The following is a 27,994-nucleotide window of genomic DNA, read 5'->3' on the forward strand; positions in this document are numbered from 1 at the left end:
GGCGGCCCTCACAGCCCGGACTCAGGCGGGCCTGCCCGAGGGGCAGGACTACCACTCCCAGATATCCCAGGGCCGTGGCGAAAAAGGGCCGTGTGTTACTTAGACGGGAGGACTCAGCGCCGGCCTTCCGGCGCCTGGGTGGGGTTCTGTCTGCGGAGTCGTGGAATCAGTGGCTCGGGAGAATGGTGAATGTCTGAGGATCAGGGAGAGAACCGAGGAGACTTTAGCGCAGGTTATGCAAGATGGAAATGGGGGCGTAGATAACTGGGAAAGATTTGAGGGTCCCAAGTCCAGTTGCATCTGTTTTCCGCAAAAACCCCTCGGGGTTGAGACTCCGATTCCTCTCATTGTCTCCATCTTGCTCTGCGCAGGTTTCTGGGGGCAGGTAACGGAGCTGCGTCTTGTTTCTCTCGGTTGATTTGGAATCTTCTGCTCTTCAGTCCCCGCAGGGAAACCATGCCGAAACCCCGGAAGAGGCTCGCCGGGGCTGCTGGGCCTGCTGGGCCAGGTGAGCTGCACCCAGGCTGCAAAAACGCAGCCCTGTAAACAAAGTTTCTGTAGGATCTTTTTAATACTGTTCACTTTCGGGGCACCTGGGTGGCTCAGTCGGTTGAGCGTGGGACTCCTGTTTTCCGCTCAGGTTATGCTCTTCGGGTGGGATCGAGCCCCACTTGCGCCCCGTGCTCGGCGGGGAGTCTGCTTCTCGTCCCTCTCCCTCTGCTCATACCCAGGCTCTCACGCACTCTTTCTCTCTCAAATTAATAAATCTTAAAAAAGAAATACTGTTCACTTTCAACTCCCTGCCTGTGGGGAGTATCCTTTGTGGATTGTTTTTTGTTAATGTTTTCCCTAATTGCCCTCCATCTTCTCCTTTCCTCTTCCCACCGTGCTTATACCCAGAGCCTCTTCTGTTTGTTTATTGAAGCAGTAGCGGTTTGGTGTAGATACATGGTGGCTTGTACAAAGGTAAGGAACATACAGTTGTGTTCTCATGGAAAATGCAAACAGACATAAGTGAAAGGGTCTTAGGAAACCATGGCTAAGGGTATGAGAGCAGGGAGGAACAACTTGAGAAGGAAGTGGAAGTTGAGTCCATCCTTAAAGAATGGGAAAGCTTTCCACAGCCAAAGAAAATGCGATGCTGTTTTTATATTCATCTTATATGGAAGATGAAGAACAGGAACAAAGCAAATGAAGGTAGAGAAAGTGCTTTTGGACTGACTACAACACATTGTGTTATTTAGCAACACATAATGGTGTTAGCAGTGTGCTTAACTCCAAAGGGACCACCTAAAAACTAAGCTAGGGAGGATCTAACTACTAGACATCTATAAATGATACTTAATGAGAGCTGATGTAGGAGCTGGGACTTAATTCAGAGGTGGTGTGGTATAGTCATTAAGTGTGGATTCAGATAGACCAGGGTACAGTTCCTGATTATACTGTTTACTAAAATGTGTAACCTGGGACACATTTAGCAGATGAACAGACATCTCATACATTATGTAGATTAACTGAGTTACTGTTAGGGTAACAAATAGAGCTTATATAGTAAGAATTGAACAACTGTTAGCTATTGAGTGCCTACTATGTTCCAGGCACATTTTCTCTAATTCTCTTTGGAAAAAATCATCTTTGCCACGTCTACAAAGACCAGAATGAGCTGTCTTACCCAACATTTCTTGGCACCTTCAAGGAGCAGGCCACAAAGCACAGTGAGCAAGCAAAAAAGAACCATGAGATGGTGATGATAGTATTTACTAAGCATTTATTATAATGTCAGCCATTATTTAAGTCCATTATTTACACTACCTTATTTAATCTTCAAAATAAGTCTGTGGAGTAGGTGCTCGGTTTCCTTATTGTAGAGAGAGCCTCAGCAAAGGCCCAGAAGTCAGGCAAAGAAAAGAATTTACTTAGTAGAAACCAGGGACTCTGTCAGTCCTAACCCACAACCATGTACTCTATTCTTATCTCACTGAATGTATAATCCAGGAGATACCCTGTAAGGTGGGCATTCCTGTGTCATTTTTCTAGATAAACTGAAGTTCAGCAATTCAGCTGCTACTGCCAGTTATTGACAGATCCAGGATTTGGATCCAGGTCTGACTCCAAAGCATGTGCTTTCCCCACAACGGAGCATTACTTCTCAGCAGGCATGACCAGTTTCTTCTTTTTGCTTCTATTGCAGACAATAAGGGGCCAGCAGGAAAACGTACCAAGACTAAGAACCCAGTAGGGGCATCAGCTACAATGGGTAACTCCAGCCCTGAGAAGACTTCAGCCTCTAAAAACTGTGGGAAGAATCTAAGCAGTTACTGGCTGATGAAGTCCGAGCCAGAAAGCCGACTAGAAAAAGGTGTAGATGTGAAGGTGAGACCAGGTACCTCTCTAATCCCTTCAAGCTGTTTTTTCAGATAAGAAGTGAATATGGGACACCACAGGGTTCCATCACCAGCTTCTTTGAAGGGTAGGGTTAGGGAAAAGATTATAAGGAATAAAATCAGCAGGACTTATTACCAGCAACTATCTGTTTTGTGAATCCTCTATCTAGGGCAGGGGGTGGCAAACTTTCCATAAAAGGCCAGATAATATTTTAGGTTTTCCAGTCCTATGGTTGCTGTTTCAGCTCTGGTGTTGCAAGAAAGTGGATCTGGGCAACATGTAATCAGACGGTGTGGCTGTGCTCCGATAAAACTATTTACAAAATCAGGCATGGGCACAAAGCTGTAGTTTGTCAACCCCTGACCTGGGCAACATTTCAATCTTGTTGCCTTGTTCTTGCCACCTACCGTGCTCCTACATATCTCTCTGCCAACTGTATCTTCAGTGAATTAATATAAATCAATTTTAATAACAGCCTAGAGAAAATAGAAATATATAATACTTTAATGAGTGAAATACAAATAACCAAGATTATTTTATCATCTAGATTATCTGTTCATCTAGTCCTTTTAATTAGCAAGGATAACAAGGGAGCGCAAAGCTTACTCTCCATTTGCCCAATAGAAGTGGCTCTGTGGGACCACTTCCCAGTAAACTACAGGCTTCCACTACAGCAAGAAGTATCCTCAACACAGGGGAAGAAACTGTCTATTTCCATATATTACCAACTGGCCCCAAGACTGTTTAAGGAATGAATTCATTTCCTGTTGCCTAGTTCAGCATTGAGGATCTTCAAGCACAGCCCAAGCAGACAGCATGCTGGGATGGTGTTCGCAACTACCAGGTAAGAGGGTAAGAGCAGGGCCCGAGACCCGGGGTCGGAGAAATGCCTGCCTCCTTCCTAGGACTTATTCAGTAGCAAAATCTCTTGGCCAACATTGTTTTTTCCCCAGATCCCAACCCTAAACATGTATTCAAAACCACCTTGATTCCTCTGTATGCAGTTTACGAATGGCCTGTATTCTGGCCAGTGTCTGCATACAAGTCTGGGTGTCTTGGCAAAGGCAAGTATTGAATTGGGGAGAAGCTGCAAAAAAGAAAAACTCATCTAATAAAAGCAGACTTGATTTCCGCTAACTAGTGTTTTCCAGCGGGTGAAGAGGATAGTTGTTTATTTTCCCCTGGGGTAGGCCCGGAACTTCCTTCGAGCCATGCAGTTGGAGCAAGAAGCGTTCTTCTACCATAGCAACTGCAAAGAGCCAGGCATCGCAGGACTTGTGAAGGTTAGTTGTACAAGCGTTGGTCTTAATCCCTCTCCCTTCAGGGAGACTTATTCATATAGATCTAAAGGAACACAGCTTAGATCAGTAACAGAAAGGAAGTACTCTCCTCCCCATCCCTGATGTCACAAGAATATGGAAAAACCACCCTGGCCCCTTCCAATACAGCAAGGACTATAACAAGGCAGGCCTCATTTCAGGTCCCACTGGTACAGACTTCTCTTCACTTCTGTGCCTTGGTCTTTCACTCAAAAGCAGACCTGATGATAGCTCTTCCAAACCAGAAGTTACTAGGAAAAGATTATTACCTGCAGGTGGAAAAACTGGTACCAATAATAACCTTTAATACTTGGTTTTAAAACCTACTCTTAAGATTTTTGTCAAAACAGGTTTGATTTCCTATGCTTGCTCTAGACTGCGTATTATTTCCAAATATAGTGGCTCTATAGCAAAACAAAAGAGCTGAGTATGTGCAGGGTCAGAAGTGAAAGCTGGACTTGAATTAAAAATTGGCCATGGAGCTGACTGTACAGGCATATGATTAGAGACTTGGTTTTGGTTTCAGATTGTGAAGGAGGCTTATCCAGACCACACACAGTTTGAGAAAAACAGTCCCCATTATGACCCATCCAGCAAAGAAGACAACCCCAAATGGTCCATGGTAAAGACAACTATTTTTCCTATTTCATGAGAGGAAAAGGATGGACAAAGAGAGGGAGGAAGAAGGTGTATGGTGTCTTTAGGTTAAGGTACAGAGTCCGGGTCTTACACTCAGATGAGGTTACCCTAGCTCTGGGGATAAGAACAGAACACTGGCAGTCCTGCCCATAAGAACCTCCCACAAGAAGCTAAAACACACAGTGGACAGAATCTACCTGAACATATCTTTCTGTCATACAGGTGGATGTACAGTTTGTTCGGATGATGAAGCGTTACATTACCCTGGCTGAGCTCAAAACCCATTACCAAGCTCACAAAACCACTGGAGGCCCCTTAAAAAATATGGCTCTCTTCACTCGCCAGAGACTCTCAATTCAGCCCCTGACTCCAGGTAAGAGCAGGACCTTTGCTTTATATTATCCACATACCAGGAGGACTCCATGAACTCACATGTACTAGTGATTAAACTTGGGCACAGTATTTAACTTTTCTGAGCCTGTCTCCTCACCTGTAACATCCATGAGGGAGGAAACGTGTCTGGAGTTACCCATTACTATGTACCCCCACCACCCAGCAGTGCTTGGCACATAGTAAAATACTCCATAAATAGTTTTTGAATGAATGACTACCTGCCTCAGTAACAGTGTGAAATGCCCGGCACAACTTCCCTATTCAAGAGGAGACACACACCTAATACTTTGCTTTCTTCTCCCCTTCTTTGGTAGAGGAGTTTGATTTTATTTTGAGCCTGGAAGAAAAGGAGCCAAGTTAACTGGGACACTGTTGCTGGAATGGGCAAGCCATTACTCAAGTCAAGCTTTTATAAGACACAAGAAGGTGTGCGGCAGCTTGCATGTTATGTTCACCTGGGGTTGTGTACATCGGTGGTTTTCATGTACCTTTTCCAATAAAACATTAATATCAGAGTTGGGAAGCTTTCCTTTTAAAATGGCATTGGAATAGAATGCTCCACTGCAGAACTTCTGCCGCTCGGTAAGGTGCAAGCTTACCTCTACCATCTTCCTTTATTGTAGCAAATACCAGGGTGCGGGGTTCAGTCTGTTACCACCTACTGAAAAGAACTTTTCGTCTTTCTACACCGGCCTTCCACACCTGCCCCTGAAGTCGTCCGGGCCCCATAGGGGTGTAAACCATCAGCAGTTTCAGCACAGGTTGCCAGATGAGGGTACAACTGGAATTCCTTTCTCAGCATGTGCTTGTCTAAAACGGGTGTTAATAAAACATCACTTCACCAGGGACCACAGCTATTGTGAAGGCAGGTGTTGTGTTCGATCAGGGTGGGAGTCTATCGCCCCTTGGGTGTGAGTAGGATAGTGTAAGACAAGAAACCACAGACCCTGGTGGACCATGGGCACAATGCCTCCAAGCCACAGGGGCTTCCTTTAATCAGAGACAACTGAAACAAGTGTTTTTTTTTTTTAAATACAGCCATTGAAAAGACGACACATTAAGAAACATGTAAACACTGCAGCTGCTTAATTACAAGTTGCACTGCTTGGTTTAGTACCTATGCACTCCCAGGTATGAGGACCTGTAAAGGTGGGGGCAGGGCCTCCCCTCACCTCCACAGTTGCACAGACAAGGAGTGAATGGGGGCAGAGTGAGGGAAAACAGAAGACCTGGCTTATGCACAGCTCCTGAGAGAATAAAATCAAATTCTACCTTCTAGTTCTCCCAGAAGAAAGGTTTAAGATGTTAGGAAAGTTGGAAAATGAATTTGGGTTGTCAGTTGGGAGGCAGAGGAATTAACAGGTCCTTTTAGTTAGAATACCAGCTCTTATGGGAGGCACACCAGAGCTTCATCTCATGTTGAGGAAAAGGCAAGGAACACAGAACCTGCCTCCCCCATACACTTAAGGCCCAACCTTGCTAATCCAGGGGCAGCTGGATGAGTAATCCTGATCCCATGGGATTGTCCGTCGCACCTGTACTCGGTCCAGCATGGGGGGGAACCACCTTACTTTCCTTGGTTCTGCTGTCCCCAGTCAACCTCAAGTGTCATCCCAGTATCCTTTCCACCAGTCACAGTCCTGACGCAGGAGCCCTGCCCAGTCAGAGGCCCATGACTGCACTGATTTCTGAGGAATAGAGGAGTCCAAATTTTCCACACTAAAGAATGACACAGGAACCAACCCCTCTGCTTTCCCAATTACGGACAACTTGGACCACCAAATATTGTACTTACTGGCCAGTGGGGTCTGCTTGAAGGGAAGGGAGGCCCACAGGTCATTTCCAGATGAGGCAGAAAAGGATGTCAACACCTTTACTCCAATAGGCCCACTCACAGTGCAACAGAGGGATGTCCCCTTCTCCTTTAGCGTAACAAGAATACCCACAAGAGTTTTTATATACGTTTTTAAACAAAAACATCAATGGTCCTAAACTCTGGTCAGTCAACTGGTGAAGATGAAGACATAATTTGGCAAGCTGAATTATTCTGAAGTTGTGTAGCAGAGTCTTCTGCTGAGGCTCTCATCTCCCTCCTGGAACTCAGAGAGTGAGGGGACATGGGCAACAGTAAGAAACTTCCAAGCCCCAATTCCCAGAAACTAAATGGGGGGAGAGCAAGGAGTGATGAGGATCCATTCTTAGGGAAGCCAAGAGATCAAGGCCCCTTCCCGGGATCTCTTAAAGGAAACAGATGCCCTTGTTTAGGCTTGCTGTAGCACACAGCAATACCCTAGAACCATCCAGCCCCAGGGGCTGGGGAGCACAGTCACGGGGCGAAGGCAGACAGCCACCATGCACAGTCACCATACTTCTTCCTCAGTGGACCCGGCTCGGCCTCCTGGGTTCAACTCTGCTGCCATTCATGCATGACCCTGACCCCAGGGTGTCTCTGTGCCCAGGATTTCTCACAGGTGAGGGGACAAGAGCCAAAGGCCCTTCCAGAGGCTTCTGTTCCAGGACGTTACTGGTAAGAGTCTGTAGAAGACGGAGAAGGGAGGTGCCTGGGTCCCAGCAGTGAGAGGCCAGAAAGGAGGTGGCTTGTGGAAACTTCAAAGCACCACATCCAAGACTCCCAAAGAGGTAGCTTCCTGATCTTGAGTCTCCCCCCACCCCTGCCATTTAGGATAGGGTAGGGATAGTAGAGGAGAGAATAAGATGTGACTACCCCGGGCCTTGCTGGCAGCTCAGAATCCCAGGGACATGCTCAGATCCTGTATCAGGAAGCTCAGAGACCCAGGAGCCAAGGATGCCCACTCTCTGCTCTCCTGTAAAATGCAAGGCAGCTGCACACGGAAGGCCTCAACAGAAGGCTCTTTTCCCCAGAGAGACCAGCTACCGGGATGCTACCTCTCCCTATTCCCACATCAGCCACAGAATCTCAAGGGGACTGCCTCCCAACCCGAGCCCCTTAGGTTCTTCAGAAAAAAGAATTTAAGTCAAAACACGATTTGTTTTCAGGTTGCAAGTAACGGGTCAGTTGAGCATCACACTGTCCTCCCCCTCCCCCAGACGCTGGTGTTTGGTAGACGGGGGTGCTGGGGTGGAAGCCCAGCAGCTTCTTGGCCCTGGGGGCCTACTGCCTGCTGTTGTTGTCAGACAGCTGGCTGGGGGTCCGCACCTCACCCAGGGAGGCTGTACCCTCGAAGCGTTGTGAGGCGATGGCTGCCTGGTGGGACATGCTCTTCCGTACGATGTCACCTTTCCGCCACAACACCACTTCCTGCAGAATGGGGGGGGGGGCAACATGCTACGTTGAGGGGGAGGCATGGGGGTGGGGGTTCCCAGAGGCTCCAACTTTCTCCTCTGCTTCTCTCTCCCTGATGAGAGCAGTTGTCCATACCACCCCAGGGCTCCGTCTGATGGTGTGGGCAGGGAGGGTAGAGTGGTCGCAGGGCCTGGGCCTGAGTTAGCAGACTCAACGTGTCAAGTGGGAACCCCCATTCTTGCTGTGGGACTCCCTCTCGGTGAACCAACAAGTGGCATAGAGACTAGTAAACTCTCCCCTGTACCATTCTGCTGAATCTGTCTGAAATGGAATCTGATCTTCGCAGGAATGAAGCCCTTCCCGTTCTGGCTCTAGGGCCGCCAGGGGTCTTGGGGAGGTGCCCTGGACTCACCTGCTGTTTGAAGTAGCGCCGTTCCTCCTCGTCTATCAGCACCAGATTGAGGTAATAGCGCACGGAGAACTTCTTGTTGATGTCCCGCATGGTGGGGGTGAGCTCGTAGCCCGCCAGGAAGAGCCGGATCGGAATGGACTCTCCTGTAAGGGCCAGGCAGGTATCAGAGCGAAGGGCAAAGTGGCCCACCCAACCTGACACCAAGTCACTCTCTGCCCACAGCAGGGGAGATGCCACCTGAGCGTGTCATGGCACACTCAAGGGAATGCTTCTGCCTGGTGGGAATTCGCATTCTGCAGCTCAGTGACCTGCTGAAGCAAAAACGTGACTCTGCAGTGCCACTCCAGGTCCCGTTGTGTCTTCTCTCACCGCCCCGACACAGAGACCCGTAAGTATGAACAGCACAGGATACTACTACTAAGCATCTTTTGATTATATGTAATGTGTCTAGTTGTTGGGTTTTCACAAGCCAACTGTCAAACCCCAGCTAACTCATCATGTCACCCAGCAATTTCGATGCCACCTTCCTCCATCCTAAATAGTGTATGGCCCCCAAAATACATCTGCACTCTGAGATGGATTGGCATGGTGGTATAGTGGTCTGGAAAAGAGAAAATCCTCATTCTGGCCTTAGTTCTCCATTAACCAGTTGTATGACTTCTGAGTTAGTCTGTTGCTTTCTCTGGACCTTAATTTTCTCTTGTGGAAACCTGTGGAATCAGACTACATGGTATTTTTGATCTCTTTCAGCTCTAACACCCTGCCTTTCCTAATTTAAGTGAAATGAAATTAGGGCAGTAATTCTACTGAGAAAGGCCAAACCTATAATGTAGTCTAAAGCTAAATATAAAATGTGCCATTAATTATCTGCTGTTTTGTCTTATTTCTCAGAGAAAATGACAAGTCGCTCTACTTGCACAACTGGTGAAAAAATGGCACGTACAGAGAGTCAGGAGAGCCCAGTCCTACCCCCACAAGGGCCTGCATGGTGACACTCAAGAACCTGCGGTCACTGTCCCCTCCTTCCACATAGAACACACACGTGGGGTAAGCTGAATAAAACCGTGGCATCACCAAGCACTTCGAAATGAAAAAATACATTCTTCATGATCAGTGGCTGTGGAGCCAAAAGAACATAAAGATTGCTACTCCCAAATAATCAGATTCCCCAAACAACAAAGCTTTCAACTCCATTCGTTCCAGATGTGATGTCAGCTCTGGGGGTGGGCAGGGCGGTGCTGTTCTCTGTCCCATTCCCAGTGTTGGCTGTGGCACCTGGTAGTGCTGCCCAGAGTATCTACACTGGTGAATGAATTCGGAGAATGAATCATTTTGACAGAGCTAGAACTGAGGAACACAAATGATTATTCTGCATTCATCTCTTGCTCCCTAGCAGCAGAGAATGCCAACAGGAAAAAGTAGTAAAATGTTCAAATTGTATCTGCTAAGCCAGTACTCTTCAAGCTTTTGTTGTTATTTAAGAGGCATAACTCTTGAGATGCAATCTCCAATACAAGCTCAGTATGTAGACGAGGCCAGAGTGGAGCTTTTCTGGGTGAAGATGGGGAAGGAACTTGGAGTTCCACATACCCAGCCTTCCTTTTCCTGTTTATTGGGATCCACAGTGAACAATTTGAGATGAGAAAGTAGGTGAATAGGAAATCTTACTTTAGCAGTATAACCCCTCGAGCCCCTCCAAAACTCTGTGCGGGGCCTTGGGGAATGGGTGAGGCAGCTGCGGGCTGTGTGCTAGGGTGCTCACCTCTCACGGGTGCCCCGTCCATGATCTCATACTTGGCTATTGTGTCGTTCTCGTGGTACACATTGGGGCCTGTGCCCGTCGTTTCCCGCTTGATGATATCTATCTCCATGTGCTTGATTTTGATTCTCACCAAGAGGAAGTAGATCTTTCCTACAATGACATCTTTCAAGTGGTATCTGGGGAAGAGAAAATAAGATGTGAATATGGCAGCCAAACTTTGCACATTTCCAGGTCTCCTGGGTTTTGGGGGAGGGGACACTGCCAAGCGGGTTGGCTGAAGATGGAGTCATAGTGCACACTCACCCATGTTCTTACCACAACTGCCCTTGCAGAATGATTTCCCAGTATGTTCTCTATTGGAATCACAGTAACTTCTGTCCCATTTTTCCATATGCAACTCACAGGATGTTACTCTTGCATGTTACATCACCCATTCTATCATAGCTTGCCCATCTGATCTATCTCCTCAGCACGTTTATTTCTTTTATACCTTTTGTGTTTGTATTGCTTTAGATGTCCTGATGTATGGGAGGCCAGCCCCACAAATGTAGGAACCAGGTCTTGCTCTTTCTCTCCGAGCTCACAAAATGTCTTTTGGGAACTGGGCCTCAATCGCCTGCAGCAAACAGTTTTGTCTGCTAGATGTGACAGCCCAGGCAGGAGCAGTTGAGCAAGATGCATGTGTTATGCTCCATCAGCACCTTCTCCCTGGGCCCTGCTCACATGGTTTGTGCTCTGTGAGCTGTTATGAATTTGGCCATGCTGCATAACGCTTTCTGACCTTTCCAGCATTTCACTTTGAGTTAGTCTGGAGTACCAGGGGTCTGCGTGTGCACAGCCCTGTATCAGGCATATAGGAAGAGAGGAAAATCTTCAAACCTGAAGCTCAGAATCGTGGGACAGGAGTGTTGGCAGGGACTTTAGAATTTAACCTCCTTATATTACAGGTGAAGAAAAGGAAGTTCAAAGAAGAAAGACACTTGAACAGGATTTGAGTAGGGGACAGACATAGGATATGAACCCAGGTGCCTAATTTCTAGGCTTGTGTTCTCCCCACTATTTCATGCTGCCTTTCTGCTCACAGTCTAACTGGGAAGACTGCAGACACTCTCAGTATATAATCTAAGAACACTTACAAAATCAAAATGGAGGCTGCTCGCAGTATTTTAGAAGGAATGCTAAGAGATCATAGATTCTAGGGGTTTTCAAACTTTGATAAATGGAACATTCCTTTATTCTAAATGAAATCCTATGTGGAAGCATTAATACATGAGAAACTCCTGTGGAGGGCCTAGAACCCTGGGCCCCACTCTTCTTTCACTCCATCCTTTCTGTATGTGTTTGAAACCCACTAGCCTGTCTCCACAAACATGATAGTACCTGCTAATCTTACCCCTAGGGCAATCCCTAATGGCAGAATGGGACTGTATGATATAGACAGTGTGCCCTTACACGGCAGCCTGCTCTGAGAAGGCAGGACAGGTCCGAACATTCAGTTCCTGAGGTCAGGGGATGGACTTACCGGAGCGCCCTTCACATACCACACTTGGTCTTCAACATCGTGCTGACTGACAGCTATTTTGTGCTCCTCCTACAAGGTGGCACTGCCTGCCAGCCACCCCTTTTACTAGGTAGCTGGAGCGGGGGTGGGCATGCACTTTTGGTGGCTCCTTTCCAGAAGGCCCACAGAGCCCTGAGGCTGTGAGGAGAAAGGGGCAGAGGGCTGCTTCCTTACGTGTCCCTGCCTGGCCCAGATCAACCTCCCTTCCAGCTTGCCCCACCCCATTCCATAGGTGGGGCCTTACCAAGCAGGGCCCATTCTGGGTCACGAGTGGTTCCAGGCCAGGAGCGGGGGGAAAAAACAGGCCTTTCCCCTCACCCCTGTTCTAGGAAGCACATATGTAGCTAGTTTTTAAAAAAGCCCTGTTCCTAACCCCCACTATCTGACCCCCTGGATAATAGTGGGTCTGATATGAGGGTCTCCCCGGTAAGAACCCTAGAGACTCTTAATTTCTTTTTTTAGCTCTCTGTGAATAGAATACACTTTTGCGTATCTGATTTTCAAACATTTTTAGGACTGTATTATATACTGAAAAGAAAGATGCTTGTGGTACATTTTTGAAGTGTCAGTAAGTTTCATGATTTGTAAGCACTTAATTTTTTTTTTTAACGATTTTTAAAATTCATTTATTTGAGAGAGAGAGCGAGTGAGCACAAGCAGGGGGAGCGGCAGAGAGAGAGGGAGAAGCAGACTCCCTCCAGAGCAAGAAGCCCAACGTGGGGCTCGATCCCAGGACCCCAAGATCATGACCTGAGCTGAAGGCAGATGCTTAACCGACTGAGCCACCCAGGCGCCCCACACTTAAATATTTTCCTGTTCGGACAACAAACAGTTTAAAACATACATGGTTTCCCAACTTGCCAGTTAGAATAATTTAAAGACCTTTACAAAAAGGCATCAGATGTTCTTTGCTATAATTCATTTAAGTTCAGGAGGAAGCAGCAAACTATGGCCGTTGCGTGGTTTCTTCATGTTGATTTCTAGAGACATACTGTATATAGGATACAAATGCTAACAGGAATGGTATTCTGAGATTATTTTCATCAGCAGAAGGAAAAGAGCTGTATCTACATCCACAAAAAATAACCTCAGTTTGGCTTGACCTTGAACGACAATGTAGGATATTTAACTTAAATGTACCTTCTTAATTTCAGTTTAGTTTGAGTAAAATGAAGTTTAATTTCCTGGTCTACCTTTCAGCAGCCTGGCACATATATTCACAGTACCAGGTCAGTGGCCTCCCCTATAGCCTGGCACTATGAGCCAGCCAAGGCTCCACCCGCTTGTATTCTCATCAGGTCCTATCTTAACCTCCCTCAATAGTTCTCCACAACCGCGGGGCCCCAGATACTTACTTGGACTTATTATACTCAAACTCAATGTGCAGACAGTCCTCGATCCCAACCTCCATCTTGATGGAGGAGTTCAGCTCTGGGTACGTGCTGAGTGTGTGGACTACGATGTCCATCTCTTTGACAACATCATTGAGGCGGCGGCTGATGGTGGCTCGAAGGAAATACCTGTAGGAGATGGATGTGTCGTGAAGGAACACTCCCAGTCTCCATATGCTGCCTCGATCCATGCACCAAATAGACCCACTGGAGAGAAGCCCTTATAGTGGTTAACCTTTGGGGCTTTGTATTCCTTCGAAAATTTACCCCTGTGGACCCTCCTCCCAGGAAAAAATGAACATATGCACTATGCATAAAATTTTGCAATTATAGTTCCAGGGAGTTCAAAGACCTTCCCCCCAAATACCTTTTCAAGCCCATCCTCTGGGCTCAGAGCACTGCCCTAAGTAAAAGTGATTTCTCTGCTCTGTACTCCCACAGCAATTTATCCTAATGCCTTTCATGCCCCTCACCACTGCCTACCATGTATTTGTGTACGGGTTTTTCTTCAACTAACTCCTGGGTCTTCAGGCACAGGGATGTCTTACATTCTTATATTTGCATGCCTGTTTATTTAACAATATTCAATCAGTTAAACATTTTCCAAGTCCCTCAAGTTAAACGGGAGGGATAGGGAATGGAGAAGGTAAGTCAGCTCTTCATTCAACAAATGTTTATTGCTAGGCATAAGATGAATAAGATACAGTCTTATGGGAAGCTCACAGTCTGCTGGGGAAGGTGGGCCAAGAAACAGAAATAATAGAACACACAGCAAGTGCTAATTCAGGTAGAGGAATCAAGTGTTATGGGGAGAGGAAAAAAGGACACTCAGGCAGAGCAGACCTTATAAGTAAAGCAGCAGAGGTGGGAGAGGTCCTGGTTTGAACAAAGAAAGTCTCTGGCTGAACCCTGGATCCCTGGGGAGGTGTTGCTGTGGTAGAGAACAAGTGGGGAAGAAGACAGAGAGACAGCCCCTGAAGGGCTTAGCGTGCCAAGCCTGACCCTCTGGTCAGCTGCTCAAGCACGGCCAAATCCCAGCATCCTTGTCCCCTTGACTTACTCTATGCTAATACCCAGTGAATGGAGGAACACCCTCTTAATGATATTTTCTTCTAAACAAAACGTAGATAATCTGCACTGTTCCTGGAGAAAGCTGCCAACCAGATCAATGACCCTGTGTGGCCCTGACTGATGCTTAGCAATCCTTTTATTCATCTCAGTAACTTCTGCCACATTCTCCAAGACACTTATTTGTTCCTAACCCTTTTCTAATTGCTCAGGCTCTCAAGCCTCCTCTCTCCCCTCTCCGTAGAAGACATAGCTTTTACTCTGCTGAGAAGAGGAAGGCCGTCCAAGTCAAGATTTTTAATTCTCTCTCTTCTCTGCTTTGTGCTGTTTCTTACTTTGGTCCTAAATGTGCGTCTGTATCTTTGCCCAACCTTTCTTCCTTCCAGCAGCACCTCCGTCTCTCAAGACCCTTCTCCTCCTCCATCTGGCAGAATGACTTTCAATCTGGGTGCATATTACTACCACCCTGGGGGGAGGTGCTTCCAAAATCCAGATGCCCAGGCAGAGCTGACATTTAACCACTCTGCAGAGGCACACAGGCATCAACATTGTCCAAAGCCTCCCAAGTGATTCTAACACGGGAGCTTTGGTAGAGAACTACTGCCTGGCATCTTGATCCTTCAAGTTTTCCAATTTCCTCAATATATCGAATCTCTCTCCAGTAAAGCCTTCCTCCTTTGAGTTTATACCAAGGCCCAAACTCCTCAATCCCCAAAACACTCTCCAGGCCTTGCATCCCTGACTGTTTGTGAGGGACAGTGGTCGCTGAGGGGTCCTGTTCTAACCACTGCAGCTTCTTCCCTGCTGCCAAACCCAGTGGCCTTGCTTTTTCAGCTTCAGTTTTGACGCTGGAGAGTAAAACATTTCCTCCTCCTTCTTGAAATGCTCTTCGCATGGTTCCACAGGAGGGTTTACCTGCTTCACCCACCCCCCTTCCTATCCCTCTAATAGGTCCTGCCTGGGCTCTTCTCTCCCTCAGTTCTCCTTGAAAAATGTACCAGTTTTTACCTCTGAGCAGAGGACTCCCAACAGTGCATTTCTCTGTCCTGAGTGCCAGGCTTGCATTTCCAATTGTCTAGTGAACTTTCAAACCTCTCTATTTTGCCAGTGCTTTAGACTTTAAAATTGGATGAATCATCTTCACTACAAACCATCCCTTCTTCCTGATAGCCATCTGTCTGCACCTACATTCACTGGTCAGTTCTGTTGCTGTCTGTTAAATTCCTCGTTTGCTGTCCACTCCCGCTGTGTCCACTACATAAGTGTCCACTGAGGTAAGACGCTCAGGACCTCGACTAGCCTTCCAACAATTTTGTCTCTGCGCTCTACCCATTCATCAAATAGGACATGTTGATTTTATATTAACCATCCAAAAGAACTACTCCCCCGCCTAAAAACAAAGAAAGTGGAGTCTAGAGCAATCTTTTCACATTTCCCCTCTGCCTAAGCAGTAAGATACAAGCCCTTCATCTGGAATTGACATCTATAAGCTGCCCTTAACTAATTTCCCCTTCTTGACCTCCTCACTTTCTCAACATGAATCCTAATGTCTTCATCTAATTGGACAGCAACACCTTTTTCTCTTTCATTCATTTATTTATTTTGTGGTAAAATACAGAAGGAGTTCAGAGTATACCACTCCAAAATATGCCACTCTGGCATAACGATTATACTGAGCTGAAAGCAACTGACAAGAAGGAGACACAAGAAAAATTCTCTGCCCTCCCCACCCTCCACCAGGAAGAGCAGGACATTCTTACTCACCAGAGACAACTGTTAACCAGCCGAGACTGCACTAGAGAAATCCACATAACAAATCTTGCTAAAAGGATTCTTACCTTCCATTTGTTTCTCCCATATATTTACCTTCCCACAACTTGTCCCTAGAAGCTCAAAGTCCCTTTCCTTTGTCTTGTCACTTCTCCGTAAAATTATCATTCTTCTGTGAAGATGCTTACATAAGCTCCAAGTCCTAACCACGCCTTTGCGTTACCAATCCCTGAGTTCCATGTATATGCACAACACACATGTGAATCAACCGGTCTGCCTTTCTCTTGCTAGCCTGTCTTCTGTCAGTCTGATTTGCAGGGCCTAAGCCAACGAACCTAAGATGGATAGAGGAAAAAGGGTTTTCTCCCCACCTACAACATATATAACAAAATTTAACATTTTAATTATTTTTAAGTATACACTTCAGTGACATCAAGTACATTCACATTGTTGTGAAATCAGATATGACTTTTTATGACTGGCTAATTTCACTTAGCATAACGCTTTCAGCATTCATCCATGTTGTAGCATATGACAGGATTTTCTTCCTTTTTTAAGGCTGAATAATATCCCACTGTATGTATATACCATATTTTATTTACCCATTCATCTGCTGATGGAACTCAGGTTGGTCCACCTTTTGGCTGTTGTGAACAAGCAGCTATGAATGTGGGTGTACATGTCTGTGTTTGAGTCCTTGCTTTCACTTCTTTTGGGTGTGTATCCAAAAGCAGAATTCCTGGATCATATGGTAATTCTATTTTTAATATTCTGAGGAATCACCACCTTTCTTTCTGACTTAAAAACATTTAAGAGCAATCCACTGTAAAAAATAAAATTAAATAGTAATAAATCCCACAGTCAAGCTTTGGTGACAACTAGATAATCCTCACGGTTGTGAAGCTTTTTCTGAGTATAATTATGAAACGCTGTCTCTAATTTGAGTAACGTCAGTGATTACACCTCTCTGCAAAGACTGAAAAAGAAGAGCCTACAATCACTCTTCTGATGGAAGAGGGGAGACCAGGGAGAGAAGAGAAGGGGAGGGAAGGTCTTGCTGTAGTCCAGACCACCAGGCCTGAAGGTGATGAAGATGAGCTGATCTTATAAGATAGGATCAAGACCTGAACCAGGTGACCAGAGTGACAGAGAAAGTCTGCTTTATCTCAGTGACATCACATAATCTCAGGTTATATCCAAGAGTCTAGAGCTTCTCTGGATTTTTTTTTTTTTTTTACCCCAGAGGCCCTGGAATCAGTCTCCATCCTCAGAAACTGGAACATTAAAAACAGTCCTATGTACTTAAACTGTGTTTATTAATTTTTTAAAAACTCATCATACTGTGTCATGTTTTATGCTCCCATCACCCCAAAAGATGGAGGACCGATCTAGAACTAGAATCCAAATCTACTCTCCTTTTCAAGTGAGAAAGCTCTGTGGCCGAGCTTGGGCTCACATTGCTGTGTATGGCAGAGCTGGACTGAGGGTCTGTACTGCTGATGTGCAGCCCACGGTTCGCTGGGGACAGCACGCAGCAGGTGTAAAAGCTGACTGTTGAATCTTCAGGAATTTTAAAAAACAGGTTGTTAAACATAGCAATTACTTAAAATTAAATTATAAAAACTTATAATTAACGTTATATGAAAAACAAAGGTAGTACATACTAAAAACTCATTGCTTCCTAATAATTTTGCTACATTTTACAGTTCTGTCTGCTCTTGGGGAAATTTACATCTAGCTATGTCAGTGGCCACTGTACATCTCTCCCCAGCTCTGCAATCAGGGACATTAGGTTGGGAGCTTGATATTGGCCACTACAGAAACTGACAGTCTTCAGAAACTGAAAAACCAGGGCTTTTCCTCCCCAGAGAGCCCATTGTTAACCACTTACCAGCACACCACTGCTCTCAAGCTCTCTTCCTTCTTTTTTTTTTTTTAATTTTTTTTTTTTTTTAGATTTTATTTATTTGACAGAGAGAGAGAGAGAGAGAGACAGCGAGAGAGGGAACACAAGCAGGGGGAGTGGGAGAGCGAGAAGCAGGCTTCCAGCAGAGCAGGGAGCCCGATGCGGGGCTCGATCCCAGGACTCTGGGATCATGACCTGAGCCGAAGGCAGACGCTTACCAACTGAGCCACCCAGGCGCCCCAAGCTCTCTTCCTTCTTGATACCCACATAAAAAGCCTCAGAAATGTGGACAGCTTCAGGGGAAGGTGAGGAAACAGCAGGTACAACTTACCTTAGTTTCACATTCTGGCCTGTGTATGACTCATACGGCTTCTCCACGTGGGTGAATTCAAAGTCGAAGGCCTGTGATTGGCTAATTTCTCCGGGCCGGGCCAAATCCTTCACCAGGGACACAAACTCATGGTGGTTCCCGCGGTCATAGTAGAGCTCTGGAGAGAAAGCATCAGCCTCTACTACCAGACCCCAAGCTACATGGGGCTTAGCAGGGAGGCTCCAGGATGCAGGATCCCCTCTTCTGAGAGAACTCCCCCCAAAACAAACTTTCCCTAGCCCTTGTTTTTGACTTCCTTTCTTTTCCTAATCTCACTCCTTCACTGCATTCTCCATATACTGATCTCCTTCCTTCCCCCACTTTCTACACATTTCCGTTTTATACAGAGGAATCCAGTGGCACAGTAAAAACCCAATATAACCCTGCTCCAGCATATCAGGGCAGTACCTTAGTGAGAGCTACATCAGGGGAACTGCTATCAAAAATACATTGCTTTAAAAACATTTCTAAAAATATTTCTAACTTTTGAACACATGTTCATAGTTCTTTAATCATATCCTAATAATAACCTTCTGAAGAAGCTAGGACAGGCCTTGTTACCCATTTAACAGAAAGAAACTGAGGCATAGCATGGTCAAATGATTGGCTTAGAGTCTCATTGCTGGCTGCAGAACTGAGATCAGAGCAGATTTCCTGCTAGAATGAATCTATTTCTATGACCTGGTACAATGGGAGTAAGAACATTATATTGTGTAAGGTTCTGCAAGAATTAGAGGAAGTAATGCAGGTAAAGGACTCAGAATAGTACCCAGTTGATAGCAAATATTCAAAACATATTAGCTGCTAGCTGTTATGATCCCTCAAAGAGGAATCGACATGGCCAATCTGACGCAGACGTTTCAGTGTTATTCCTTCCATCCAAATAAGGGGGGTTCCTCAACTTCGGTGAGCACCAAAATCAATTGGAGGGTTTGTTAAAACCAGATTGTTGAGTCCTGTCCCTAGTGTCTGGGCCCAAGAATCTGCATTTCTAATAAGCTCTCAGGGGATGCTGGTCCTGCTGGTCCAGTCACCATGTTTTGAGAAGCATTGCTCTAAATTCATCCTCCTCTGGAAATAGTTCTGGCATTCAAAACTTAATTATGAGTTTATGCCATCAATTTATCCTCTATTATTTTATGCCTATTTGTACTCTGCTATTTAAGCGTTAACTTTTCTAGATGCATGGTGTTTAGAGCTAAGGCCTAGCTCCTGGCACCCCCTCAGTACCTGGCCGTGCAGAGGGAACACTTAATACTGACTGTGAGTCTACATGGCCACATTACAGTCAAGGTACCACCCCTCGGGTATTTCTGGGCTCCAGTCCTATGCAAGACTACAACCTGTGACAAGGTAGATCAACAGGGGAAACAGATCCGGTAGAGTGCACTCAGTACTACTGCTGTTGGCTGCTTGGGGACAAAGAAATGGGTCCACAGAGAGGAGTGTCCAGGACAACAGCCTACTAGGCCAGTTCCTGTATCTCCAGAGCACAGCAGGCGAGCTCTCTCAGGGACAACCTGGGCTCAGGGCAATGGGGCAGAGCTGTTTTTGCATGGGTCCGCCTCAGACAGCACAAGGTCTGAGCGCCAATTGGGACCGCAGCTAAGTGCCCAAGAAATGCAGTGTCCAGCCCTGCCCCCGGGGAGAACCATGCCCAGAAAGAGAAAATGGTTTCAAGTAGTGCTTTCAGTCTGAGTGCAAAATCAACCCCTTGCTGACCTAGGAGCTGGTCCTGACGAGCCTATTCCATAGGGAGACTTTCTTTTTCCTCCAGACAGGGAAGCATTCTACAGCAGAGTGGGCTCTGTCCTAAGATTCGTCCAACTCAGGAAGGTGGCATTAGTGTGGTTTAATCCCAAACTAGTGCTGCCACTTCTGTAAGAATTTACATTGTATTCTGTGATTACAGTTTGTTGCTGATTTCCTATACAGTTACACTTTAATCCACTTTATATTACAACCACCTCTCTTCCAAATACTAAATGGAATCAGTAGCAGGCAGCATTCTGGGTAGTGAGTAATAATCTACAAAATCGCTAAATGGGAGACCACACTTAACAACCTATAGGGGGAAAGGACAGGGAAAGGTGAACAATCCATTGCTTCTATTTTAAAATCCAATAACTATGTCCCCCAATAAATGTAAGGAAGTGCAGTGATCAGGTAGGAATAGAACCACTGTGACAAGGGCTCCTTCACTTAACTCTCACTGGTCCATTGCTACATAAGTCCTTGTTGATGGTCCTGACACCTACATGGGAAGTGACCCCTGAACTGGTGGACCTGGTGTCTTAGCTCCCAAGCACTGGATTCTGGCCAGAGTTTCAGGCGACAGAAGCAGGCAGAGCACAGCCCCAGTGTCCATGAACTTTAAATGAGAAATCCCAGAGTTGAGAAAAAGATGGAAAGAGAAAGATGGAAAAATACACAGTTGTGATCACACATACCAAAGGCAACATGAGAAACAAAACAGAGGCCCAAGAGTGCGCAGAGAGCATGCAGACGGCCAGCATCTGAGAATCCTAGCAAGGTTATGCCTGACCCAGCAGGGGCACCTGGCTGTGGCCACCTTTGGCAGGAGAGGTCCTTTCCTGCATAGCGTCACGTTCTCCCTAGTGCTTTTCCTCCTGGACACATGTTAATACTAGCTCGGCATTAAATGTCGCAGAAGAGTGGCAGTGTGTAGCCTGAGTGGAGCTGGACTGGGCTTTTTAATTTATAATTTATACGCCATTTGCAATGCTCTTGCAAACACTGTGGTGCAAACGGATAGAAATAGCAGCCATACTTTGCTATTTGCCAGAAAGTTCGGTTTCCTGTCACATAAATTAGAACAGAAACTAGAAGGCTGTTTTAGCAAGAGGTTGGGCCATCAAGAGGCTATAAATTGCCTATATTCTATCCCAAAGATGCAATGACAAGTCATCCCTGGTTCTCCCCAACATCCAAAGCCCTCAGCAACCAAGCATCTCAAGCTAGAAGTAGGAACTGACCATGTTTTTTGTTAAGGTAACTTCCCTGTCTTGAGCCTCTTTCTTGATTCCAACAGGAGGAAGTGACTTTTGTAGTCAGGATGTTTTCATGATGAAACTTGCCACCAACGGCTGAGGAGTGAATTTGCCACTTTGGAAGGAAATTGAGCCAGCTTTGCATCACAGGTTCATCGTTAGAGACAGCCTGAGACCTGCTACTGGGCTGGGACTATGTTTGGTCCAAGCTTCATGCAGGTCTTAGAAGAAACATTAAGTCAGCAAGGGCAAAAAGACCTCCAAAGAGCCCCGTCCCGACTTTCCCAGCCACTATCTGCTGAGTGGCAACCCCATCAAGATTCATGCTGGCCACATCCACTCAGATCTCCTGGACCCTGGTACACTTGCTAGAGCAGTAACAACTCTGGGCTGCCCATCCCCAGCAAGATGCAGCTCTGCTCGAGCCCTGAAACAACTCACTAATAGGCCAGAATCAATCCATTTAATCTCAATGTGCTTTTTTACTTAGATTTTCATGGGTTAATGAAATAAAATACAGAAAGCCTCTGGAGTTTTTAGAAGTACAGGCTTGGGGCGCCTGGGTGGCTCAGTTGGTTAAACATCTGCCTTCAGCTCAAGTCATGATCCCAGGGTCCTGGGGTTGAGCCCCACTTCAGGCTCCCTGCTCAGTGGGGACTCTATTTCTCCCTCTCCCTCTCCCCCAGCTTGTGCTCTCTCTCGCTCACTCTCTCTCTCAAATAAGTAAATAAAATCTTTAGAAGTACAGGCTTGACTGGTACTGATGGGTTCAGATCCATCCAGTGTCATTACTTTTTTTTTTTTAAGATTTTATTTATTCATTTGAGATAGAGCAAGAGTGGGGCGGGGGTTGGGGGTAAAAGCAGAGGGAGAGGACGAAGCAGATTCCAAGCTGGGCAGGAAGACCTGGAAGTGGGGCCGGATCCCAGGATACCAAGATCATGACCTGAGCGGAAGGCAGATGCTTACTTGACTGAGCCACCCAGGCGCCCCCAGCGGCATTACTTTTAAAACTTTTTTAAAAATCCAGATTATTATCTATTTGGTTTTGGAGGACAGGGGTATTCATATCTACCCTCCTTTGTAAGTTTGACCTTCTAATTACCTTTGGTTTATTTAACCCCATTAGTCTCCAAGACGGCCCAGCTCTACCTTATACCTTGCATTACAGTTTCCCAAATGAATCCAGCTGAAAAATGGTCTCTCCTAACAATTAAAAATTTTTCCTCCGTGCTTCTTATATACCACATTGCATTTTTTCTAAAATGTAGGCCCTCCCATGCTAGAGTGACATGGGAGATGCCCTCCCCACACATTGTTGGTTTTGTTACAACAGACCAAGCCATTGGAAAAAGCACACTAGGTGCAGGAAGAAACCCAACGTGGCTCAAAAACTTACTGAGGGTAAGAGAAAACATAGACAACACAGGTGAATAAATAAGACCTTCTTATACTCTCAGGGGGCAACATTCAAACCGCAACATCCAAGTAGTTGGTGTAGAACTGAGTGAATCACAGGTCCGATGACTCTTATTTTCTTACATACAGGGAGAAATCATCCTCAACCTGGCATAAGAAAGTGTGATCAAAGAAATGTGCAACAGCAAGTGAACCGACATCAGCTTTAACATTTCTGTGCCCTAGTTCCCTCAGGGAAGAGGCTGTGCCCTGGTGCCTGCTGGTTGGTGAGTCGTCTTAGTTCTCAGTGGCCTAGAGTAAGGGCCACACCTAGCTTACCAATGCCTCGGCCCCAAGCGCCAGCAGGAAGCCCTCCCTCTTCACAGTAAGCAGCAAAGCAAACCTGCACTCCCCCTTTCCTTCATTCAGGTAACTCTGGTTTATCTAGGAGGAGTTGAGAAAAGAATCCAGAGAACAGCTCCTGTAAATTCCTAGATCTCACCACATATCCAGTCAGCAAATATTTATTGAGCACCTACTTTGTGTTAGCCACTGAGACTAGAGATTAGCCACCACATTGATGATGGACCGAAGGCAGTCCCTGGTTTTCAAGGACTCAGAATTTAGTGAGGAAAGCAGAACAGAGGAAAAAAAATCACAAGTTTGTCACATCCTGTTTGAAAAGAGGTACTAATGAGGCCTGTGGAAGAACAGTGGAGGAAGGGCTTGAGTCAGCCTGGGGAGCTTGGGGAAGGCTGTCGGGATACCATGTCTGCTGGGCACTTTAAGAATGGATAAGAGCCTGAGTGCAAGGTCATACCTTGCAGCAAGATGTTCCATACAAAGGGAAGATACCAAGATTCTAGAAGGAACATATTTTGAGGAAACTATAAGAGGTGAGGGTTAAGGGTAAGGGAGAGATGAGGCTGGGGAGAAAGGCAGGGCTATTCAGGAAGGAGCCGGGTATACTTTTGCCCTTTAACCAATAGGAAATTGATGAGCAGAATTTTAAGGAGGGGACTGACAATGTCAGAACTGCCTTTTAGAAAGTTCACTCTTACAGAAGATGCACTGAAAGACGAGGAAAGCAAAGGCAGGAAGGCCAGTTAGGAGGTGGCCACAAAAAGAGATAATGAAGCAGCAGTGCTGGCAAGAAGAGGAAGCGCAGACTGGGGACGTATTGGAGAGCTGTTGGAGAGCCGACTGGGTGTGTGGGAGGAAGACTTAGTCTAAGAAGACTTCCAGATCTTGGAGGCTGAATGGACGCAGGTGACATAGGCCACAATGGAGCAGACAGGACGGGAAGCAGGGCTGGGGCTGGAGCAGAGAAAGAGCGAGGTTTCTGTTTTGGATGTGTTTCTGAGGGACCTGTGGGGTATCCACGTGGAGGTGCCTAGCAGGCAGTTGGAGACACAGGCAGGGAACTCAGTAGAGAGTTCACGTCAGGACAAAGAAAGAGGTTGGTAGTCATCAGAATATAAAAAAACACAGAAGTTATGGGTGCAGATGAGATTGCCAGAGTAAGTTATAGAGAAGGGACAGGAAACAAAAGTTACCCCTGTTCCTGCCTACCTCTAAAACCAAGACTGAAACAGGAGCTTTTCTGAGCAGGGGCTGGGCCACTATGAGGAATGGGGTCCAGAGAGGTCCAATGCAACAGAAAGCCAAACAGCTGTCTCTGCAAGGACTCTGTGTAGAGTCCCTCTCACAGGTTTCCACTTGGGCTAACATGTCGTTAGGGAGAAGACAATGGAAGGCAATGGGGGAAGGCAGACAAGTAGACCAAAGGGAAGGTTAACCTGGTCCAAACATTCCCCATGGACCATCTGCACAGGAATCGGGGTGACTGCAAGGTGACATGTTTTAAACATCTAGTGCCTGGAAACTTCTTGATGGGTCAAGCTTAACAGGGAAAGAGAAAATGACAATAATCATCTTAACTTCCTTTTACAGACTACCTATTATGTGTGCCAAGACCTGCACATCACATATATTATCTCTAGTCCTCACAAGACCCTAGCAAAGACTGTGCTATTATAAACTGAGCCCTATCTAATTTAAGTCACCCTGTCTGCATGACCCTCAATCATGTACCAGGCTGTCCTTCTAATGAATACACAAGTGGGACAAATATACTTTCATCAGGAGGAAAAAGAAATTAATCATAAGGATAAGACAGTTAATTACATAAAGCACTTGATTTTCAAGCTGTGGAACTGTTCCCCAGAAGAAACGAAGGAAGGAGGGACGGAAAAAAGAAAGAACCAAATCCAAGAGACTATGGCTTATAAGAACATTTTTGAGTTAAAATGGAATTCAATGAGGAAGGCGGACAAGGCACAATGATATCAACTTTCTTACTCCCATACAGCAAGACCTATACTGTGCATCATTCACAGAGCCAGACCTAGGAGCCAGATCAAAGCTCCACCCACTTCATTCATAATCAAAGAATGCAATGAAGGAGAAAACCACACTACCACAACCTTGGCGAAGTTACTCACTATCCTCGCTCTGGTGCCCTGAGATCAGTCGACTGTTGACACAGATAGACCATACTCTGCATGAAGCATTATTCCTTGACAGCTCAACATTATTCTCACAAGGTGATTTTGTTATCCCTGCCTTACAGGTGAGAAAGCTGAGGCCCAGAGAGGCACAGAGCTTCCTCAAAGTCACAGGGTCAACAACAGCCCACAGTGCTCAGAGGCTCAGAAGAGTTATCAATGGAAGCTAAATGGTTGGGAGAAAACCCAGCAGGGATGATGATTCAAGGAGTTAGACAAGAAACCAGGCAGGACAGATATGCAAGTAGCTCCCTCAACTTCCCTTTCACTTAGACTAGAGGGAGGCCTTGACTCCATTCCCCTGAGCAGCTTATTTCACATTGCGGGGGTTGGGGACACACTGGTTATCTTTCATGTATTGATGAGGTATCACGACCACCTGGAGTGATGGTATAAGACACAGACTAAATGTGCCTGTTTATATGCTCATATTACAGAGCCAAAGAAACCATGCAAAAACTTTAAAACTACTAAGTAGGGAAGTACTTCTCAACTATCTCATACATTATGCTTAGCATAAAATGCTTTGGATTCATCCTATCTACCTAGTGGTTCTTTACTAGGCGTGATTTTACCCTCCAGGGGACATAAGGCAATATCTCAAGACATCTCTGGGGGTGCTTTTTGGGGGTGCTTCTGGTATCTGGTGGGTCAAGGCCAGGTTAATATCCTGCTAAATATCCTGAGACAACAAAGAATTATCTAAAGCCCAAAATGTAAACAGTACTGCTGTTAAGAAACCCTATTCAAGCTAGAGGTGGGAGAGAGCAGAGGGTATGAAACTCACTCTTTAGCCCCTTTCCGGTACATAAAAGGCCACCCAAATTCTGGATTTAAAATAGCAAAAAGGTTTCCTCTATGATCAGCCAGTCTTTGACCTAATTTCATTTTCTCAAATACCAGAGGCAAACACTTCAGCCAGAGCACTGGCCATAGACTCCTTTTTCCAGGATTCCTCCTACCTGTGCCAATGTTTCCTGCCCCTGTAAAACAGGAGACCAGATTCTTTGCTGAACTCTCAGGATACGAGAGAGAGTATTTAATGAGCTTTCCCAGGAAGTCTGTAAGAAACAGGGTCATATATGCAGCCTTTGCTACAGGTATGAATCTTTTGCCAGAAGTTTTTTTCAGCCCACATGAGTATTTACTGTGAATCTACTCCTGACCTAATGACAAAGACCATTTATTTCAGAAGTACCTGAGAGTTTCTAAAAACACAAGACTTCAAATAGAATTAGAGACAACCCCACTTTGACCGGCAGCTCCCAAATCTTCTGTATTGTTACTGCCTTTTACTTAGTTTTAATTATTAATAATTATGTTCGAAGATTGTTAGAGCACTGAGAAATTTTGATCATTTAATTTTGGACTTGGACCATTTTTTTTGTCTGTAAGGAGAAAATTAGTCAACTGAAACTAGTGAGCATTCTAATGAAGAAGTCTTAGAAACACAGGCTCAGTAGACAGAAAGAAGACTGCAGGGCTTCTTTCTCAAAACAGGTCCAAGGATAGGAGATCAGAGCTAAGGTGAGACAGAAGGGTGGTGAGCTCTCTCCCACATCACATGTAAAAGAAAAAGGGGGTGGATGGGAGTGAACTAAGTGAGGCACAGAGGACCAGCTTAACTTGGGTCTGACAGCTGTGGATGTCCAGACAATGGCAAAAGCAGTACTGGAGAAAGGTCTCCCCCTAACAAACCCACCTGCAGGCTATGGCAGGAGCATCTCACTCGGAAATCCTGGAGGCAGGAAGCATAGCTGAGCGCACGCCGAAGGGACAACTAGGGTATCCCAGGGCAAGGTGCCCACAACAATGAGGCGGTCAGCAGGGATGCTCCCCGTCGCCCTCGGCCACCCCCACCGTCCTGGCGATGCGCTGTCACTTTTGGCAGGGAAGCCGGCAACGCAGGGGCAGTCGCCGGCCGGCGGGCCTCAGACTGCAGTGGACAAGGGGCTCCGACAGGCCTCACCGGAGCTGGGCCCGGAACCACCCCGCTTCCCCACCCCCAAGTCGGCGCTCTGGCCCGGCGGAGGCGGCCGGGGAGGGAGGCCCGGGGTGCCCACTCACCGATCTGCCCGATGAACTCGATCTTGATGCCCTGGTGCTCCAGCCGCTTGTTGGGGTTCTTGAGTGCGAGGCTCACCTTCCCGGAGACCGTCTCTCCGTCGTAGAAGAGGAAATATTTCTCCTTCTTCCCGTCCTCCGTCTTGTGCTCGGCCCGCTTCCTACTCTCCGCATCGTTCAGCAAGATTTCCACCTCCACGCTCTGCCCAAAGCCGAAGAAGCTCATCTCACCGCCGGGCCGGGCCGGGCCGGTTTCGGTAGGACCGCTTCTCTCTGCGGGGTGGGGGCCCTAAGCAAAGGCCGGAGGGCTGGACGCTGGACCCAGCTCTCTGCCAGACGAGGGGCGACGGCACGACTCCCGGCTCGACGGGGAGGGCGCAGGGCCGGCAGCAGCGCCCTGGGTACCAGTGCTCCGCGACTCGCCAATCCCGGGCGAGCCCGAGCCGCCAGCGGCAGTGAGGGGCTAGGGCGGGCAATGCAATTGGAGGCGGGCAGTAAAGAGCCCGGGCGTGCGTCGCCGCTGCCGCCCACCTGGTGGGGTGCGGCGCTGAGCAGCACGGCGAGCCAGCCCCGGCCTCTGGCAGCGCAACGCACGGAGGTGCTTCGGCGGCTCTGGGCGGGGGTGCGGAGGGGCGGGGGTAGGGGGGGGTCTCCAGCCCGGACACGCCGGAGACGCCGCGCGCATGCGTTCGCCTCTGCCGCTGTAGCTTTCG

General features: G+C 46.7%; 2 protein-coding genes across 5 annotated transcripts; one reads left to right on the forward strand and one right to left on the reverse strand.

Annotated features, from left to right (window-relative positions):
- The first annotated feature begins 76 nt into the window (after nt 1-76).
- On the forward strand, nt 77-5,244 carry THYN1 (thymocyte nuclear protein 1). 4 transcript variants are annotated; one of them, XM_021696346.1, is made up of 8 exons: nt 77-185; nt 441-508; nt 2,192-2,373; nt 3,161-3,229; nt 3,576-3,668; nt 4,231-4,326; nt 4,566-4,716; nt 5,051-5,244. In XM_021696346.1, exons 2-8 carry the CDS (start codon nt 457-459, stop codon nt 5,095-5,097), a joined length of 690 nt encoding a protein of 229 aa, XP_021552021.1. In that variant the 5' UTR covers nt 77-185; nt 441-456; the 3' UTR covers nt 5,098-5,244. The 4 variants fall into 4 exon arrangements, with proteins under 4 accessions (XP_021552021.1, XP_021552019.1, XP_021552018.1 ...); XM_021696344.1 differs by having other exon boundaries at nt 81-232; XM_021696343.2 differs by having other exon boundaries at nt 88-232; nt 372-508.
- A 443-nt stretch (nt 5,245-5,687) lies between these two features.
- On the reverse strand, nt 5,688-27,990 carry VPS26B (VPS26, retromer complex component B). The gene is made up of 7 exons (XM_021696342.2): nt 27,285-27,990; nt 18,203-18,359; nt 13,092-13,256; nt 10,176-10,351; nt 8,414-8,556; nt 7,915-8,016; nt 5,688-7,271 (listed from the first exon to the last, which is right to left on the reverse strand). Exons 1-7 carry the CDS (start codon nt 27,505-27,507, stop codon nt 7,113-7,115), a joined length of 1,125 nt encoding a protein of 374 aa, XP_021552017.1. The 5' UTR covers nt 27,508-27,990; the 3' UTR covers nt 5,688-7,112.
- Nucleotides 27,991-27,994: the final 4 nt, after the last annotated feature.

This window comes from Neomonachus schauinslandi, chromosome 11 (assembly GCF_002201575.2).
Source record: "Neomonachus schauinslandi chromosome 11, ASM220157v2, whole genome shotgun sequence".
Lineage (NCBI taxonomy): Eukaryota > Metazoa > Chordata > Mammalia > Carnivora > Phocidae > Neomonachus > Neomonachus schauinslandi.

Coding starts and splice junctions, on each gene's coding strand:
- THYN1 (XM_021696346.1), top strand. CDS start 457: ATGCCGAAACCCCGGAAGAGGCTCGCCGGGGCTGCTGGGCCTGCTGGG. Junction 509..2,191: donor TGCTGGGCCTGCTGGGCCAG/GTGAGCTGCACC, acceptor CTTCTATTGCAG/ACAATAAGGGGCCAGCAGGA. Junction 3,230..3,575: donor ATGGTGTTCGCAACTACCAG/GTAAGAGGGTAA, acceptor CCCCTGGGGTAG/GCCCGGAACTTCCTTCGAGC.
- VPS26B (XM_021696342.2), bottom strand. CDS start 27,507: ATGAGCTTCTTCGGCTTTGGGCAGAGCGTGGAGGTGGAAATCTTGCTG. Junction 10,352..13,091: donor TTTGAGTATAATAAGTCCAA/GTAAGTATCTGG, acceptor TCTCTTCCCCAG/ATACCACTTGAAAGATGTCA. Junction 8,017..8,413: donor GGCGCTACTTCAAACAGCAG/GTGAGTCCAGGG, acceptor CCCATTCTGCAG/GAAGTGGTGTTGTGGCGGAA.